The sequence below is a fragment of the Chelmon rostratus genome, chromosome 4 (genome assembly GCF_017976325.1).
Source record: "Chelmon rostratus isolate fCheRos1 chromosome 4, fCheRos1.pri, whole genome shotgun sequence".
Taxonomy (NCBI): Eukaryota; Metazoa; Chordata; class Actinopteri; order Chaetodontiformes; family Chaetodontidae; genus Chelmon; species Chelmon rostratus.
This window is the reverse complement of record NC_055661.1, coordinates 18,349,317-18,369,357: the sequence shown is the minus strand read 5'-3', so window position 1 is coordinate 18,369,357 and position 20,041 is coordinate 18,349,317. Positions and strand designations below refer to the sequence as shown.

Genomic DNA, 20,041 nt, shown 5'->3' with positions numbered 1-20,041 from the left:
GGATTTTTCGGTTCATCTCTGCTTTAATGTTTTAAAAAATAAATTCAGCAATGTTTGCAAATAACTTTAAAAATATTTCATAACATTCAAATGTATGTAGCACATTAAAATGTTGTTTTATGCATTAAATATGTCTTTATTCTTTGATAATTATGCATTAATATATAGTTTTCTTTAACATATTTTTATCTTTCTTTTTTCTTTTTACTTATGCTTTAATTCATTGTGTAATTTGCCTTCTAATTATTTGAGAGGTTATTTGGCTGTTTGAGGGAATAAAATAGGCTACTTTACATCTCCCTTCTACAAAAACAGTGCAGTTCTAAAAAAAATAATTGATGTAGGGTGGGTTCAGTTAAACTGAACAATAGCCTAATGTGCACTGCTGTATTGCAAATATTCTACAGTGGGACACTGATCAACACTATTTTTCTCTACAATTATGCAAAAAGTACAATTGTGGTTTTTTAAGAGTACATTTTTATTAATTATAGGTTACTATAATCCGATAGTCAATATGCACTTGTTTGTACGCGCGCGCGAGGAGGGGGGTGGGATGTGTCACCGTTTGACGTGGTCCAAGGCTCGCGATATTTCAGTCTCAGTTACCTACCCGTCTTGGATACCCCAGTTTCACTGTTGAGAAACATCAACATAGTAACCCGGGAAAGGCAACCTCAGAAGCGGGTAGCGACATTTCTTTCTGGGAATCTCACCGTTGACCTGGATATTTGGTTGCCTGGACAAACGCTGAGACAACAATAATGGATGCATGCGGCTAGAAAAAGTTGCTAGCTTAGTTGGCACAACTGTTAGCTAACATTGGTTTGCTAACGTTAGCTGGCTGACGTTAGCAAACAGACAGCTGAACGAAACTGAAGGAGTCCGGAGAAGTTTGGATTATCTTAACACGAGGAAGTCAGCATGAATGTGGACATTTAGACACGTCGGATCGTTTTACTAAAGGTACATGTTCTGTCTCTCCAAAGAGGTGTTTAGCTAAGTTAATTCATGAGTTTTCTGTTAGCTAGCGGTAACATTAACTCTCTCGAGTTGTCGGCTACGACTATTCCCTGGACCACAGACATTTCGAAATAAGTCTTCTTAAAGTCAAGTGTTACAATGAGTTGCAGACATAATTTTTTAGACTTACAACGATTGTACTAGACAACCAAAATGGCTCTTTAAGAGTGGACGTTATTTTATTTAGTAACTAGGTTTTATAAAACCGTAATACCCTGATTGTTAGTTCACACCCGAAAGTAGATAAGCGATGGCTTGTGTTGTCCGGTTGCAAGGGCGAGTAATTCCTGGAAAGGTGTCTGAGTCTTAGCCTTGACATAGGTCTTCTCTCGACTGTAACGTGGGGAGTCATATGGCTGTAATTTGCTGTTTCATTTTGGATTTTTATGGTTTATAATATTCAATCATGAAAGCACTGTCGTTAGCATCAACGGCAACTTGCTTTTGCATAGCCCTTGTACAAGTCCCGATGTGCGATCAGTGATCAAGCCACCAATTACACGCTCTCGATTAAGTACAAAATAATGCAAAAAATATGAAGTCACTGAATGGAAGTTAAACCTCCCATCGAACTATCCGGGTACCAAAAAGCGATGCCAGGCGGATGTTAAGGAGTCCTAACACGATTTATTACGATGGAGTGAGAGAGATTAAAGTTAAAGTCAATACAGCCCATGTAAAGTCAAAGATGGCACATTCATTCTTCCTCGCTCAGTGGTTGGGGTGCTGGTAGCTAGCCTTTAGCACAGTGGTGACATTAGTGGTCGGAAGCTTTATTGCAACAGTCGTATGTACCTACATGAGTGTTTTTGCTATGTAAGCGTCCAGCCATCAGTGGCAGCACCGAGCGACTACTGCCGAGCAACACCGCTGTCGGTAGGCGAAGAAGTTAATCGCCATCTTGGATTTCACACGGGTTGCATTTGCTTTCATGGAAATCACCCGTACTCGATTGGGAAAATTATGTTTTTGTCACTTATCGCTCGCCCGATATTGTCGTTACTTGTCCTGATACGTGACTGATGGGTTCACCTTTCATCCGACGGGTATGCACATTCAATTTACTTTCGTCGACGAACTTTATGAACTCTAAATGCACAGACTGTGTGTTTTCACACTGGCAGCAATGCAGGACGGGTAAACAGTTCTGTAATCTTTGATCGAGCCTGCCGTTTGTATACTCTTTGGTTGTCAACTTCGTTACATCGGTAGTAAGTTTGTCTCCAAACTTTAATTACTGACGCTAAATTAGCTTTGAACGGAGAACTGTTTTATGTAATGCTGGTGTGAGCACTTCTCGGCTCATGTCACAACTTTGCCAGAAGGAGCTAACGTCTGCTTATTTCGATCGTCAAGATGACAACCTGAAAACCTTAGGTCCTTTTATGAATTTACTAACGTTACGTATAATTAATCGGTATAGCATTTTAGAAGCTCTTGGCCCTCCTACCGCGAGTTTTGGATTGAGTCCCATAAGGATTCAGATATCAGGAAAGACATTGACTACTGTCTAGTCTGGTTTAGTAAGTAGTAATTTAATTCACTGCTATGTTAATTTGAGTTTATAGTCACGGTCATCCGTGTATGTCTATCTGCTATTTGGGAGGGCTTTTACTAAGAAGTTCTGATGACGTAGAGCAGGGATTAATTTAGTTTTCTTCCTATTTATTCACTCAGTCTGACGTGATGGCCTCAGGGTGGTGTCACGTGATCGTTATGAGTCAAAGGCATGACTTCTGCGGAAAGCCTTATGACTCAAGGAGTGTTAAATATGAGTGCAAAACACCAGTAATGAGCTAAGTAACTAGGTTAGATTTGCTTTTAGATCCACCTTACAATAAATTTATCAAAGTGGCCACTATCGTCTCAGGAAGATGATTCCTTTCTGTTCAGAAATTGAACAGAAAACTCTTATACATAATTTTGTTGTTGCCTTTATCAGAGTATACCGAAGCAGCACCAGACACCTGTGCTCTAGGATTACAGGTGTTTTATGTAAACATCACATGGATGACATGTGACAAGTTGTGCCTTTTTTTCCCCTCATGGAAATCTTTTGAGGAATGTGTTGTTGTAGAACCTGTTTTAAATGGCAGGATACATTAGCCTGCTGTCAAGAAGCTGTCATAACACAACATATGTTATGCAAAGAATAAATCAGGCTATACACAGAGTATTTGTTAGGTCCTTTAACATGTTGTGCACAGTTTGCAGTTTCCCAGAAAGTGTCTCTAAGGTTTGTTTCTGTCTGAGTCATTTTTGTTTGAAAGTGCTTGATTATTGTGTTTCAGAATGTTATTCCTTGTTTTGTTTTCAGTTAATGGTTCTGGTTTTAACTGCCAGTTTGCTGAAATGTTATTCAGATTGTTATATGGTATAAGAGTACAAGAGCACATATTTTTAATGATGTTCTGTGTTGATGTCATTTTTGTCACTTTTACCTGTTACCTCAGTATTCATTTTCATTATTTGTCTGTGTCTAATCTTGGCTGCAGGTGAATGGGAGAGATGAGGAGCAGCAGAAGGACTGAGGTGTCTGTCAAAAGCACTGCTCCACAACTCACAGATCACAATACTGGGACAGGTGTGTTTAAAATACGAAAATGCAGTTCAGTTGTACTTGTGTTTATTCAAAAGTTGGTATAGTGTTCTCATGATAATTTTGTTTTAATTCTGAAATTCATAATGTAGATATGTTATATGACTTGTTTACATAGCAAGAAGTGCTGTATCACCTGCTGTAATGAATTGTGTTCTCTTTGTCAGAGCTGACAAATGCATGGAAAAGTTTTGCTCAGTCCAAAGCTGCTGTAAGTACACCTGGAATAGTTTTCAGATCGAATTGCCATTTCATAAAAGTAATGAAATACAGTCCGAAATATCTAATGATGATGGAAGATGACTTCCTTTCATATTCACTTAACCCAAAGAGTCTGACAACGTATATTCTCCCTCTGTAGTTGCGGCATATAGAAAATCGTCTAGAGGCAGCTCCAGGGACAGGGGTTCTCCTGGAATCTGTCATGGACCCGCCCAAGAAGAAATCCTCCAGGACGGTCCGTTGCAGAGGTGAGTTACTGCACAATGTGAAGCTACATTTTGCAATTATCATTTGTCATTAGTTAAATTATACACTTAAACTGCAACATTGCTGTCTATTGTAGATGGACAACAAGCTGATGGCAGTGGAGGCTCTTCAAAGCGCAGGGGGCATAGTCAGCAGAGTCCAGAAAAGAGCAGCTCACGCAGCCCTCTGAGAAATACCACCCAGGACAGCAATGTCCGCAGGAACAATAGTGTGGAGTTCAGGGAACCACTGGCCTCCTACAGGTACAAATACTTCACTAAAACACATTCATCAAACATACTTAGCTTCTTGCTTGTTTTGCTAGCAAGAGCTTGTCACTTGAACAGACTTTGTCTGGTCACATATTCTTTAAAAAGAATTAAAAGCGTCTGTTTTATGTCTGTTGGTCAAGTATTATTAACAAGGAGGAGCATTGCCCAAACGTGTGAGTAGTCTCCATCAGACCCACTAACCCACTAACATACACACCAAAACAATGTTGCTCATATTGATACTTTAAATTATATGAAAATGATAGTAATCTAGTATAATACTATATAGTATGTCTGTTCTGAGGAGTGACAACAGATGTGTTTATTCCCCACCTGGGCTGTGATAATTTCATTGTAATAATTGTGTCACCACATTGTCTTAAAGTGATACATCAGGGGAGCTCTTTCACCTACATAACAATCAGTCCCCAACGCTCTTTCCTCTTCAAGACCTCCACTCAGAGACCGGATGTTCTTGACATCTCTAGCTAGTCGCTGAATAGCTCACAGATACTGAAGTAGTTCAAGGTTCCAGTGTTTGCAGTGATGCTGAAACGACCTTTAGTTTTGTTTCTAGTATTGTCACTCAGTGTAACAGAACTACTGGATTTCAGGTGTGAATATCAACTATTAAAGACACTTTTTTTGTAGATATTTTTGTATTGACAATTTCTGAAATGACAATGTGAATAACTTCGAGTATTATTACCTGCATATGCTGCCTTCCTTAGCTTTGCAGAGGAAGTTTCATCTCATTGTTTAGCTGTCAGGCCAGCAACTTTACTGTTTTGGTTCACTCACAGCAGTCTCATTGTATCGTTTTCGGCTGCAGTGCGTAGTTGTTTTCAGTGATACAGCTCTAAAAGGCACTACCTGCCAAGCACCAAACAGCAGACAGACACAGTGAGCAACAAGTTGGTGAACATAGTGGAGCATTTAGCAGCTGAAGAGCCAGATATTTCCCTCTGGAGCTAGTAGAGACTCAAAGCAATGTTAAGGAGAATGAATATTGGACTTGCATTTGTCTGGTTGCCCGAACCACAACTCCGAATGAATGAAGTTGTTGCTCTGTAACTGCTGGATGTGTTTGCTGGCAAGTTCACCAACTTGTTTCCACTACTTCTAAGTGGGCAAATAAAGTAAGTCATTGGTATGGCTGTGTCGAATGTAATTCTTTATATTCAAAGCTTCCACTGAGGCTTTTCAAATACCGTAAAAATAAGTAAATACGTATTTATCAATTTGAATAAAGAGATTCATGGTTGAATGAGTTCCTCTTTCTTTGTTAGATCAACTTTAATGAATATAATCAATTTTGTCAGCATCAGTACATTTGCATAGCTGGCGCTACACTTTTTTGGAATCATCATCAGCAACCTCAATGCTTCTAAAGTGGAGATTTCTTAGAGATCTTTCTACAGTTGTTGGTATGAAAGTGATGACGTCTTGATGGAGCACCAAACGTCAAGCGAATGCAGATACATAATGTGATCTTTACTCCAGTTATATTAATATAATTCATGGTGCTGTGAGATTGCTGCTAGACCACCCTGTTTAAACATGCGCATACCTTCCTTTATGTGCCGCAAGTATGAGAAAAAACTGTTTTTGAAAGGCTAAATGCAAACAAATCTGGATTGAAGCAGAATATTTAATTCAATTAAACAATGTGATATTGGAAATGTTTTTCCCATTGTGGACTTAACAATCTTCTGGAGTTATTAGAAATTGGATCTTACTAGTCAGAGATAATCCTATGCAGCTGCCACTGGAATCTAATTTTACAAATGGTATAATACTACTAATATTAGTGTAGCCTAATCTTTTTCTGCATCTGTGCAGAAATGCCTGGTTTAAACAGAATTAATGTGTATTCATTAAAAATCGATATCGATTTACAATTTATATATCAGTGTCATGAGTAAAGAGTCAGAGCTTCAGACTATTTGGTACAGCTGTAGTTATTGCATGTTTGACCAAGAAAAGTTTTGGAAATGAAATGTCAGACTTATTTTATGTTTTGCTATTACTTACAAAAGTACACAATAGTAGATGATATTCAGATGACTTTCTGATGTTATTTTACATAGAGAGCCAGTAGTAATCTTTTTCAGTGATCATGTCGGTGATGGCATCACAAGATTTGAGTAACCAAAATTTCAGAATTCTACCTTTTCTGTACACTCAGTGAGTGGTAAATTAAGAGTAAATCAGTAAATCTTAAATCTCCTTCCTGATCCCATGTAATCTGGTTTGTCTCCAGAGAGGCCACCCCTCCACCACATCCCTCCTCTCAGCTGGAGGCCTACAGTCTGCAGTCGGTGCCAGGGTCTTCGTACACATCCTCTCCGCCTCCCTCAGATCCTCTACTCAGCCAGCTGGTCTACCAGAGAGACACCAGGGACACACAGATGGACAGGGACCTGGACAGTACACACTCCTCGGCTTTGGAGAGCACTGAAGTCCGCTACCTCAATGACCAGCCAGCCCTGGTCACCCTGAGGACTACTGGAAACCAGTCACATTTCACAGGTGTAAGAGTCCCTGCAAGGGAGGGGGCTGATGAGGAAAGCACTCCCAAAGCACAACTTGGCATGGATAGCAAAGAGTCAAGCCCATGTCTAGCTCTAGCCCCAGGTTCCATACACCGAGGGGAGAGCACACCCTCCACCAGCCCTGGCTCAGCTTCCCAGCGTTTGGAAAACCTAAGGCGACATCAGCCTGATGATAAGTTGGAGAAGCTCAAAGAACGTATTCGCAGGCAGAGGCAACATCTGGAGGAGGCTGCAGAGAGAGAGAAGCTGCTGGGTTATCTGGAACAGCCTATTATGGCAGCTGTGGGGAGAAACAATGCTCATACTGGTAACATGCCCACAGCCAAAATAAGGAAAGTTGCAGCTGCACCGCCTGCACCTATATACAAAGGTAACCTCATTGTAGAATGTATTCCAAACTCTACCTTTGTTGTTTGTTTGATCTTTTGTTAAATAAAGGAGCAAAGATATGTTAAGTGATAGCTTGATGTTCTGAAAAAAATATTTTAGCCATATAGTGGGAAAGGAAAGGATGATAGAGCTTACATCTTCAATCCTTTTTCCTCTCAGGTTTTAACACTGCTGAGACAAAGATCCGGACTCCTGATGGGAAAGTTTGGAAGGAGGAGGAGTTTCATAACCTCAGCAGAGAAATATACAGAGACCTGTCACAACAGTTTGCTGGTAAGCATAGGACACAAATGTTGCTGTTATTCCTCATTTGTTGTATGTTCTTCTATGGTCAGGGTCTCACAGATTTTTAAAGTACTAATGTTTTGACCTGGGCTTGGAGTTGCGATTCCGAACTGAGTTTGTGTGGTAAATGGTTGTGATTGATGATCTCTGACAGGCTTGGGTCCTTGTACTGTATGTTCCTGGGCTTTGGTCCAGTATTTAAGACCATATGGCATCAAATATCAAGAGCTGTCTGAAAAACTGCATAAGCAAACTAATGGTTGCATATGAATGTATGCCATTCTGACCATCATCTGCAAGGAAGACAGTTTACAGTTGGATTTGGGAAAATCTTTTAATTAAATTTAGAAAATTTTGGCAGTTTGTATTGCTTTGTGGCTAATGTCTGTAAAGATTCTCATTCATCTGGGTCATGGTATTTTCAGTTGCTTAAAAAGGCAACTGGAGTCACTTGTGGCTTATTGTCTGCATGTGTCTTCTGTGCACAGAGACCACCAGATATACGCATCAGCAGCAGAGGGAACAGAGAGCAGACAGGTCCAGAGAGAAGAGGCCTCCCAAGCCAGTCAGAAAGGTCCACAGAGCTGCCCCTTCGTCTGACCTAAATGCAAAACCAGGTATAATAATCCTCTTTTATGTGAGAAGGCCAACCCACCCTCTGATCTATTTTTAATTAGTGACACTAGGAAAGCTAAGCATGTGAAACAGTCTTGACAGGATTTTATCAAGGGTCAGTGCACACAGTCCAAAACCAAGAACCTCAAACGCTGAACTGTCAGTGTGCTTAAAAGGTTTTTCTCAACGGGTTTTGCTGCTCCACTGTCCGTGCCTTTTAATGCAGCTATATTCCTTATCTGACTTTTAGTCCTTTTTTTTATTCCTGTGTACATTTTGGTTTTATTTTATCCTGCACACATGCTCTTTCAGATGTCAGTTCAGTAATGATTAGGCTGCTATTATGTCTTTATCTTACACAATGAGTCCAATAGTCTTCTTAACTTTGTTTTAATGCATCATAACAAAACAAAATAATCCAAATATGAATTCTTTCATTTGAGTCCAGATGAGTTCATGTCATAAATGCCGCAAACGAAGAAACCAGTATTCACACTATACAATTTGTTGTGCTCTTTCCATCTACTCAGTTGTCCTGTATCAGGCCTGTGTGTGTGTTCTAGTACATGAACCAGAAACATTGCTGGACTTTGAGGCTGTGTTAAGACTTAAATCCCTGAAGAAATGTCCAATATGTGTGACATGCAGTTTGTGACCAGCACGTAGCATACTGACACCTACATAAAGGAATTATAACCACAAACTGTTGTGCTGTAAGCTGGGCATAGCAGACTTGTGACAGCTGGTAAAACTCTCCCCGCTCACAAAGATGTTTCCAAAGGCGCATACGTAAACATGATTGCTAGCTGTCTTCATCTCTATCTCAGTGCAGACCTGGACACAAGGAAAGGCGTTTCTTAGATATATAATGATGTCCTTATCCTCTTGATATATCATGCCAACTAGTGATTGAGTCTAATTCAAAAAACAGTTGACTATCAAATGTATCTTTCATGTACTCTTGCTCATTTACTCTGTGCTGGTGTCTGCTTGTGTTTCTTCCAACTTTTTGTGTTGTCTCTTGAGTCTGTCTGGTCTCTGTTTCTGGCACAGAACTATAAATAGCCCTCTAAAATCTGTGGCCAGGTTCAGTTGGCTCATCCACTCAACACAGACAGCTGCATGGTTAGTGGATGTGCAACTTCACTACCAGGAACTGCCCTTTGGTAGTCATAGTGAAAGTGCTTTAGAGATTATTCCACGTAAAGAGGCTGTTTTTGATATGTATTTTCCCCTTGCTCTGAACACGATGAATAAAACTACTCACACTTCTTGTACTCAGCTAGTGGCAGAAAACTGAGCAGCAGCAGAAAGCTGTGTGGGGGGAAAAAAAACAAAAACAAATTTATCTGCCAGATAGTTACTTGGGGCAAGAAGGAAACTACTTAGGAGGGATTTGGGTAAACTGCAAAAAACAAGTTTTTTTTGTTACATCACATCTTCAGTAATTTTATAAAAGTAAACATAGAGATTCAGGGCCAGCATGTCTTTTTTATATTGCAAGGTTTGAATTAAGTGACATTTGAAATTAGTGGCCGTAAAGCAGTTTCTTTTCTTGTGTCTCTTTTGTTCACTAAACTGTGTATGTATTTATGTTCTTCTCTGTGTGTATTATGTCTGCATATACTGAATTGTAATGCTTTTCACTGACATCATCTAAGGTATTCATTTTCTTTTTCATTGCAGTGATAAGTCCTGCATCTTGGCGAGAGGGCCAAAAACTGGTAAAGATGTTACTGGGTCCAGTTCCCAATCTGCCAAGGGAGGAAAGGCCCCAGCTAGCTGATGGACAGAGCAGAGCAGGTGGGACCTAGAGCCCTGTTGCGGGTCTATACATGTTATGACACCCCTGCTTTGTATTATTATGTTAGCAATTTTCATGAGACAGTGATATATATTCTAGTATCACTACATCGTGATACATTTTCATCAACAGCCAACTTGGCCGTCTCTGCTGCAACCATTTCTTCGATGGTTTTCTTGCACCTCTTCATATACCCGTGTGTCTGGAGGTGGAAGGACAGAAAATGTGACTTGCAGTCTACTAGTTTACTCGTTTATTCGTTTATTATTTACACCCAATGGAATGTAGGATCTTGTGTCCCCATTTTACTTTTACTTTTATCTGTTCTGTCATGTTGCTTTTGAACTTTCACCCCTAAAATTAAACACACATTTCTGCACTGGCTGCTATTATGATGGACATTGTCCATCCAGTTGGAAGATGTTGGATAAATAGTTATGACAGAAGTTTTGCCTGTCTGGGACCCACAGTTCAAGATGGCAAGACTGACAACAGAGCCAACCAAAGAACATAAATAAATAAAGAGTCCTTCGCTGCTGAACACACACTGCCACAGACTCTGTCTCACACTCTCTCATACTCATGCACTGTCTGCATTTTCGCTGGCTGCATCTGTACTGGCTACCACTGACCGTGAGGAATAGAGATTGACTGGCTGTTCTGGTTGGGTGCACAATTAGACATGGCCTGATTTCCAGAGGTTGCCCTCAGTGCAAGTACACCGGGGAATGGCAGAGTGGGGCAGGGAGATACAGTGAGGCTCATCTGGATTAGATACTGACTGTAAAATCTGGATGGGAATTTCCAATTTGGCCTAGATTAGAGTTGCCATGGCAAGCCTGTCCCACATCCTCATTTAGTATGTGTATTTTGTCTGGTAATTGTTCTTCAGCTTTGGAGTGTTTTTTATTCTGGTGCAGTCACTTGTTGGAGGAGCATCCAATGTTTTATTTAGCTGTGCAAAACAGCTGTTCATTACAGATATTGATACTAAAAAAACAGGAAAACAGTTAATGGGATTTTGTAGCCCACTACTAGTTTAAAAAATAACGACTGGTCACAGACTCATACCTCTGATTAAGTATGAATTGTGAAAGCAAATTTGAACTGTTCAATGTTTCATCAACCTAGCTTCCATTTAAAAATGTTAGTTTAGCATTGTAGCTGTTTAGCAGCATGTATTATGATAGTGTGTTTATGTTTGCTTCCATTAATAAATTGATTACTCGTTGCCAACTGTAACTTTTTTGTAAATGTCCACCAGCTTCCCATCACCGTTCCACTTCAGACCCACGCCCGGAATCAAAACCACGGTCTCGCCCTAACAGCACAGAAAGGCCTCGTAGTGGGTTTCGGGGGCAGTCCAAAAGCCACTCCACCACATCTACCCCTTCATCTGCAGATCGGGACAAGGTCCCAGTGGGTATAAGCTCGGACCGGTTGTCAGCAGACATCCAGGGGATACTCGATGACCTTCAGCTGGAGTGCAAAGCAGCTGAGAAGGAGGAGAGGGCCCGTCAAAGGTCGCGGGGTGGGAGCAGTGGTAGGAGGGGTAGAGGGGGATCAGGGTCACGAACAAGGACTCCTGTCTCTGTTTGGGGAACTGCAACAGGTAGCTCTTCGAGAGGCTGTCGCAGCGCCAGCCCCACTACACACAGACCAGAGACTGCTAGTACAGCTGACACAAGGCACAAAAAGAGACACTATGATGCTGATACAGTTCGCCAGTACATTTCCAGGCAACAAGAGGAGAGAAAGAGGCGTCAAGCAGAAGAGAAGAGGGCACTGAGGGAGGAGGCTGAGAGGAGAAACCAGAGATTGCAGGAGCTGTACAGGAAGCAAAGAGAAGTGGCTAAAACAGTGGCCCTTCCCAGTGAGGTACCTGTGGCCCCTGTACAAAAGCGACTACAGGAGACCTACACCAAACTTCTGCTGGAGGAGGCCCAGCTGGGCAAGGAGGCCGCACAAACACAACCTGCTGCTCCATCTAGTCAAATGGTATTGTATATATGCATGGAACGCAGTCACCATATTTGTATATGAAAGCTTCATTGAGTAGAATGAGATGCTAAGTGAAATGAATTAACGAAATTGCCACATAGGTAAGTAAAAAAAATTCAGAATTTTTGATGTGTGTGTTAACGTGTTCTGCCACAGAGACCAATGTACCAACCCTCAGGGGAGTCGGACAAAGAGAACAAAAGACTAGAGGCACCCCAGAGCCCTTCGAGCAGTGATAGGTCTTTGAATGATCAGGCACCTCCTCCATTATCCAGGTACACACATGCACACACAAGCTCCCAGAATAACAAACCTGCACTCAGATTAATTGACACAGATAAACAATAAACAACTCTCAGCACAGTACATGTAATCTGGTATCTGGTAATGTTTGAGTGAGGAATTCTAGGGGAATCACCTGACTGTTCCAAACAGAGAAACCGTTTGTTTCCAGATGGTTGTTTTTTATGAACATGCCTTGCATGCGCCCCAGAAGCCTTAATTTTCTTCATTTTAGAACAAGATTAAAGATAAACACGTTTACAGTCACTGATCCTATTTTAGATGCATGAAAGAACATCTCAGATAATTGACTAGAAATAAAGATGAGGCAGTATATTGATTTTACGTGTGAAACAGATAATAATAATAATCTTTCTCTGTACATTGAGTGATTACTAATATTTAGATTTTTAGTTTTACATCCAGTTCATTGTGTTCTGTACCATTAACAGATATGTATCAGGTTGGTGAATACATTTATTGAAAAACTATATCTTTATAAATAACATTCTGCAATGTCTAAAGGTGTTTTTGCAGCAGAGTGTAGACCTAAATTTCAAAGAAATGTTTGTACAGTGCTCTGAATACCCATAATAGCTGCAAATAGCTCCTCTATGGTCATGGTGGGTACTCACATTGATAGTTTCCTGGTTTCCTTCTTTAGTAGCATGCATCATGTATACACTAACATATGTTAAGTTTGATTATGTTAAATTCTCCATTCTTAGTTATTCTCCCTTTTGCAGGAATGATCTCGATGTTGGAGTTGCCCCTTCGCTTCAGCCTGACTGTCTGAGCCCAGCTGTTCGACCTATGACTGGTCCCAGCAGCAGTGCCCCTTTTGGTGAGCATCTCCTCTCTCAGCTTCTCAGCCTGGAGACTGCAGTGGCAGCTAGCGATATCCAGCACACCCTGCGGCCAGCCACAGCACCTTCCAACAGATCGCAGTCCAAGATGTCCCGCATTGAGGCCCTCAAGGCCACAGCCGCATCCCTCTCCAACCGCATAGAGAGTGAGGCACGGAAGCTTGCTGGAGAGGGGATCAACCATGGTACAGCAACCTCCTTGGACATGGATACTGTTTTGGCTCCTAGACCCTCTCAAGCTAATCTTGATGATGGATACTGGGCAGAAATGGCTGCCACAGAAAATAATGATGTGCCGTTGAGGATCCAGAGGATTTTGACTAGCGCAGGTCATAGTTCATACAATGGCACAACTCTTCCAGGAGCAGGCAATCTACACACCCCCAGGGGACAGAAAAAGGGTACGCACACCAATTTGACCAATCCACAAACAACCTCTGCTGATGTAACTGGGCCCATTCTCAACAGTTACACACATGAAAGGAGGAAGCTTGTCAATGGCTTGGAAAAGGTAGCAAGAACGGATAAAGTGGCACAAAGGAGAGAATATGGTTTGATAGAGGATAAGAATTGGACAGATCTACATGACTCAAGCGCTGGTTCCATCAGTGAGGGTCCTCTTCTTAGTGAGGGGAGTTTTTCTGAGGATGAGACGAGCCCTCCTCACCCCTCCAGCAATCATGTACCGAGACCAGCAGACCGCCTGGAGGCAGTGGACTACTGTGCAGGTCAAAGAAGGAATTACCAGCGGTTGTCAGAGTTCCAGAGGGAGGCAGCGAGGTGCTCGGCCCTCAGCTCACCCTTTGCACAGCATGACAGCAGCAAAGCAGCCTGGGAGGAGCTGAACAAAGGAAGCCCTCTAAGCGTTATCAACATTTTCACGAAGAACCTTCATGGCCATGTTCGAGGTGAGTTGTGGAGAGAGATTGTGAGTATGTTGTTACTACTTTATATCTAAGGGGGAAATGTCAAATAAAAATGTAGCATAAGAGCTCTGCAGAATGTTTTCCATGTTAACGCTGTAGTGATTATGCTACCGACACATACAACATACAGTCAGTCTAAAACAAGATCATAAATATTTGTCCTTTGTCTGTTCTGGCTTCACCTTGGCCCATAGCGAGTGAGAGGAACTCTCCCTCTGCCCATTCTTTGCACTCTGGAAATGGTCTCGTAGACGGAGCAGTTTATGAAGATGACTTTGTGTCATCCCATAGCAGCGGAGCCAGTGGCCAGTTAAAGAGAGGCTCCAATTCACACAGGTAAGAGAAATAAAATGGACAGTAGTTTTTAAAGTGACCACTGGATGGCATCCATGTCACACAAATAGAAAGCTCATGCAGCCCTCTCCGACAGCAATCCCTTGCTTTTCTTGAGTTCTCTCAAACAGATTAATCCTGCTGTTTCTCCCATGTTCAATAGACATACTGTTTTCTGCATGTTAATTTTCTATGTTGTGTCACAGATTCCGAATTTTATTTAAAAGGGATTTGATTATGCCTTTCTCACCTCTCTGTTAGTGTGAACAGTCATTTTGAGGAGCTGATGAGGAGGTCTCCTTATGAGAAAAGTACAGGAGGCATCAATTCACACCACTCATCCTTTCACTCATCTATTCACTCACCGCATCTTTCCTCTGGTTCGCCGTCTGGCTCCTCACCTTTCTCCAAGCACCCTAGAAAAAGAGGTGAGTATTAATATTTTTGCATAAATTCCTGTTTTGACTTTGCATTTTTAAGATTTTTTTATAAGAAAAGGATATTGTTCTCTGTATGGTCAAATTCTGTGTTTTTGCAGTTACAAATCCCTCTTTTGCAGAATATAACTACTCCATTCCTTTGTAGGCACAGCATCAGACCAGAGTGATGCCACTCTGGTGGAAGAGCAGAGGAGCTCCTGCTCACCTCCCTCAGAGGCATTATCCTCTGACTCCAGGAAGAGAGGCTCAGACAAAAGCTCTGCTCACAGCCAGGCCAAGAGTGTCCACTCTAATGACACTTTAGGGGAAACATCTCACCAAAGGTAATGATCTTCGGCAGACTGCATGAAAGGGGTGGTTTGTTACTTATGGTTTAGTCAGGTGCTATAAAAGTGAAGAACAAAAGAAAACATTTTCTACCTGCAAAGTTCCACTATCAGTGTTTTTCGGTTAAGAACATCTCTCAGATATTAAATTGAGGAGACTATGCAGCGGTATCAGAGAGGTGGATGAATGGTGCATGGTTCCCACAAGTGTAAATTACCCATATATTCAGTGGCCTCTGCAATTTCCTTCCACCCTGGCTTTTAGTAGCCTTCAGTGCAACACTGCTTTGTGGGAAGGGTGGTGGTGCTATTGGCTTACACTGATAGTAGGATATAGATGTTTCGTTTAGGGTCACAGCATGATTGTATTTCTTTATTTCCTGTTGCTTATTTGATTTATAAATTGAAACTTTTGTTTTCAATGTATACAGATGAAGTAATAAACTATGATTAAAGTAAAATTGAAAAGCCACACTGTTTCCTTCCCTAAGTATTTCCAAACTGAATTAAAATGGAATGTAAGTATCTATGTGCACTCAGGAATGAATGGGATCTTTTCAGCACCGGGTCATCTTAGTTGTTACTGTTCCAATCACTCTGAAACCTCCACTTGGTATATGCTGTAATTACCCAAAGGTTAATTTATCTGGGCATGACTAATTACTGAACTATGCCTAGAGAACCCTAGTTGAGGCTGCCAGTCTAAACAGTCTTGTGCCTTCCTGTTCAGTTGAAGGCCTGAGGGTGTAAGCAGCTGTGCAGTGCCCAGCAACGGGAGGAGGCTGCAGCTCAGCCCAAGACAGAACACACTGGTTGTTTTGTTTTGGGGGCCTGCGGGGTGGTTGGTTGGGTCAGCCAGCTTCACCACAGCTTTGGCCTGCTGCCAAAGGAAAGGAGAGAGTTCTTTTTCTTTTAGTGTCAGTGCCCAGTAGTGACATTTGAGCCATCAAATGGTTCTCCAAAGCCCAGTAAGCAGATCCCTGCCACTCTGTGGAGGCTGTGTTGCTGACACAATAAAGATAAAACATTCAGACAGGATTGTGTTCTTCTTTGTACCATTTGCAAAACATATAACTGTGACAGAAACAGTCTCAAAAATTGTGTCTTTGCAGTCAGTGCATGTAGATCTCAATGAGTTCTGTACATTTTAGCAGACTGCAGTCACATCTGAGTCAGTTTGTGTGACAGCTAACTATTTAAACATAGAGATCATGTACTGTATTATGATATATTAATTTAGTCTGTTATCCTTGGAGAAAAAGGTACCACTGTCTGCTGTCCTCAGTGGGACAGCAGAGTGTATCCTGATCTCTTTAGACATCACCCTTGACCTCTAATCGTCTCTGAGCAGTACAATATAGCCATTCATAGTGCTGGCCTCTCACAGCAGGGTTATGCTGCCTCAGTCAGGTCTAGGGTTCGTGTTGTGTTTTGGCCTCTATGTGGCAGCCAGAGCTGATTGCGGTCAATCTAAACAATGTTTGTGATTCCACCAGAAGTGCCACAGCGCGTTTCAGAAGAGTCCCAGAAGCAGCTCTCTGCTCGGCTCCACAGAGAATACGCACCTAGTCTATTTTTGAGGGACACTACATCAAGCTGCACAGAGCAGATTGAGCCATGCAGGAAGTCAGACTCATGAACAGCATAGAGAGTCCAGTCAGTTTTCAAAATAAAACAACTTGTGCAGACCCCCAATCTTATATGAACAATAAAGAAGATTAAAATCAACAAAAAAAGAAACTAAAGTCGTATTTTCACAAAGTCATTCACAGTGTATGTAATGCTACCCTGCTACACAACAAGCGAGTGAGCATGTTGATGACACTGCACAGAGTGTAGCTACTTCATACTCTATTCTATTTGCCTGTATATTGTTTTCCAGGCTTTGGGTGATGTTGTGCATATGTCCAAATGCATGTAGTATTGATATCAACACAAAAACAGTCATCATTACGTATGAGTCCTCCTCCTCCTGCACGCATTACCCAGCCAGGAGTATTTCCAGTTAGTGTGAACATATCTGACACAGGCAAACATGTTACATGTGTGAAAGGACATTGTGCGGAGTTTATATGTGAAAATGGCCTTAGTGTCTCTATATATGTCTCTATATTCGGAGCAGGCAGCACGTCCAGCTGCCCTTGCAAGGGCATGTGATTTGGGCAGCAGGACTGCTTACCATGTTCCCACGTAACCTGCCGATAATAAAAGTTAGTTGTACTTTTTTGAGTCTTTTGTTTTTAAGTGTTGTCTCATAGGAGGCAGGTGTTTTTGTTTGTATGGAATTTCCAAATAAAATAAGAAAATAATCAAATATAGTTCATTATGGTTATTTGAAATCATTTTAATTGAATTTACATAACAATTACTATACTGTGATAAAAAAAATTTGAACATATTGCCCACCCCTAATTTGTGGTGCTAAATATCTTAATGTATGGTTTAAAATTACCTTGGGAAGTGATGCCCATGCACCAAAGTCCATCAACCTGAATGCCACAAACATGTCCACTTTAGAGGAGATGTTTTCTGGTTTCACAGTAGTGTTTGATCTTTAAATAACTACTTACCTGAGATTTTTTCTGTCTTTTTCTGAATTAATTTCTAGTTTGGGACTTGACAATAAGAAGTCTTCAGCAGCCAGGCCCAAACAGGCTTCCCCTTTTGGCTCTCCAGACCCTGGTTCTCCTTCAGGAGTAGATTCTCCCAGTGAACCTGTGAGAGGTGGCTCTCTGGGGGCAAATAACCAAATCACAGGCACCACAGCTCGCAGTGGTAGAGCAGAGACCAAGACCACAGGTAAATAAACTTGTATTCATGAAATAAACAACAGATGTTATGTGAAACAGAACTTAATTAGAAAAAAGTTGGATAGCATTGGATTTCACTTGCCCCATGTCTGAATGTGTTCTAGACAGAGTGTACCAAGTTTTACCTTTTGTCATCATTTCTCACTAGTGTAGCTAAAGTCACAGTTGCAAAGATGGAGACAGAAAAGATCTGACATTGTTGCAAAGATGTATACTTAACTGTTTGTTTTTGACCCCCAAGACTTATTCATAAATCATGTTATTCTCAAAGTGCCACACTCCACTGGCACTGCAGTTTATTAATCTGTCTCTCATCTTATCTGCCCTTCCCTTCTCCCAGGTGAACTACAGTATTCACCTGCTGTCTTGCAGCAGCGTATGGCAGCGGAGCTCCAGTACCTGGAGTCCATTGAGGAGTCAGTCCGACAGCTGGGGGACATGGAGAGGCTGATGGGTGTGTCCATGGCTCAGCAGGAGAGCGCTTCATTAGCCCAGATGCTCAAGGTGAAGACAGGCTTTGTTGCTGAGAGTAAAAGAATGTGTAGATGAAGACCACACTTTTGTACATATACGTAAATATAAAATGTTAAATTATTAAAACAGTTAAACACTTGTCTTGATTTGACATATTGTATATAGCTTAATGTTTTGATGATTACACATAGACAGCCCATAATCTCAGCTGTGCGTTTTATGTAGAAATATGGTAAAAGGTACAACATCTGCACTTCACACAATGTACCATACTAATGTGAATTATACATTGTTTGTATTTCCCAATAAATGCATGTATCCAGAACTTCAATTAATTATTGATGCTGGCTAACATCTACATGATAAATACTTAAAGAGCTTTTTTTGGCCTCTATAAAATTCAATGTCATCCTTCCTCACTAATGTCTGTATTGATACACTGTATTGACCGCCTCTCTGAATTCTGACCCTGCAGTCCAAGCAGCAGCGCCATGAGCGTGACCTCTATGAGCTGAAGATCAAGGCTGAAAGGGAAGCCCTGGAGACACAGCTACAGCTGGAGGAGAACAGGCAGAGAATGGCCAGGGTACAACGACACACACATGCACATACACATGGGGACACATACACACACACAGTTCATCATTTTGTTTATTCTCACCAACAACACATACAGTATATGCATTTGTAGATTTAGTGTTTGCTTCCTCACCTTTTGGATTCTAAGGTATGAGCCCTTTTATTTTTCTGTGTGTGTGATGTCCATGCTTGATTTTGTCCAGGCTCATATAGAACTACAGGAAAGCTTGGCAGGAACTCAAAAAGAGACTTTGGAGGGCCTCCAGGAGGCAACTATGAAGATGATGAGTCAACAGGCTGAGGCAGCACGGTACACAGCTGACACTGCCCGACACATCAAGGAGGTTAGTAATCACTGCCTTCTTCTGCCTGGAAAACAGCCTGCTTCTTTTTGTAACAAAAGCTGATTGATAGTTGAATTTCACTAAAGACATAACAGCACAGAACCGGAACGCGTAATAACCATGACTCATGAAATAAACCATTTGATCTGTATGTTGCGTTCTTGTCTGTCAGATGACAGAACTGGCGCGGTCGCAGGTAGCAGGAGCTTTGGTTGCCCCCTCTGTTGCTGCTGACTCTTCCATGTATGATGAGAGAGAGGAACAGCAGAGCTCCTCTTCAAAGCAGCGACAGGACAAAATTGATTCTGACAGGTAAACATCTGCATACTGTAATGTATAGTGAATAGATTTTAAGACCTTATGTTGTGAGTTAAGTTCATGACTTTAGATTCTGAATGGACTACATCACATGACAAGGTGAAAATTATAAAGCATTGTCTGATAACAGAGGGCCTCTTTGTAGGTGTCAGTGTATCAGCATTTACACCTGTTGTGTTAAAATCTCTTCTGCACAGCTTCCAGAGTGAGGTGTCAAGCAGAAGGATCAGGTCAGAAGAACCCCTGTCTTCACTGAACAGCCTTAGTCGCTCTGACTCTCTATCTTTCAGAAGACCCAACCTCAGGTACCAATCAGGCCTCTCGTGTAGCA

General features: G+C 41.5%; 1 protein-coding gene across 3 annotated transcripts in view; it reads left to right on the top strand.

Annotated features, from left to right (window-relative positions):
• Positions 1-649: 649 nt before the first annotated feature.
• cep350 (centrosomal protein 350) overlaps positions 650-20,041 on the top strand; it is a 35,656-nt gene continuing 16,264 nt past the window's right edge. For 2 of the 3 annotated variants that reach the window (XM_041935010.1, XM_041935007.1), the window contains exons 1-21: positions 650-966; positions 3,519-3,607; positions 3,790-3,833; positions 3,984-4,092; positions 4,188-4,353; positions 6,626-7,287; positions 7,467-7,580; positions 8,081-8,209; positions 9,894-10,010; positions 11,276-12,009; positions 12,169-12,287; positions 13,041-14,068; positions 14,281-14,422; positions 14,681-14,847; positions 15,005-15,182; positions 17,794-17,984; positions 18,336-18,499; positions 18,945-19,055; positions 19,252-19,392; positions 19,565-19,704; positions 19,908-20,015. In XM_041935010.1, the coding sequence (XP_041790944.1) occupies positions 3,523-3,607; positions 3,790-3,833; positions 3,984-4,092; positions 4,188-4,353; positions 6,626-7,287; positions 7,467-7,580; positions 8,081-8,209; positions 9,894-10,010; positions 11,276-12,009; positions 12,169-12,287; positions 13,041-14,068; positions 14,281-14,422; positions 14,681-14,847; positions 15,005-15,182; positions 17,794-17,984; positions 18,336-18,499; positions 18,945-19,055; positions 19,252-19,392; positions 19,565-19,704; positions 19,908-20,015 (4,649 nt within the window). In that variant the 5' untranslated portion in view covers positions 650-966; positions 3,519-3,522. Of the gene's footprint in view, positions 967-1,939; positions 2,070-3,518; positions 3,608-3,789; positions 3,834-3,983; positions 4,093-4,187; positions 4,354-6,625; positions 7,288-7,466; positions 7,581-8,080; positions 8,210-9,893; positions 10,011-11,275; positions 12,010-12,168; positions 12,288-13,040; positions 14,069-14,280; positions 14,423-14,680; positions 14,848-15,004; positions 15,183-17,793; positions 17,985-18,335; positions 18,500-18,944; positions 19,056-19,251; positions 19,393-19,564; positions 19,705-19,907; positions 20,016-20,041 lie in introns of those variants that run through there. The other variant, XM_041935008.1, reaches the window with a different exon arrangement.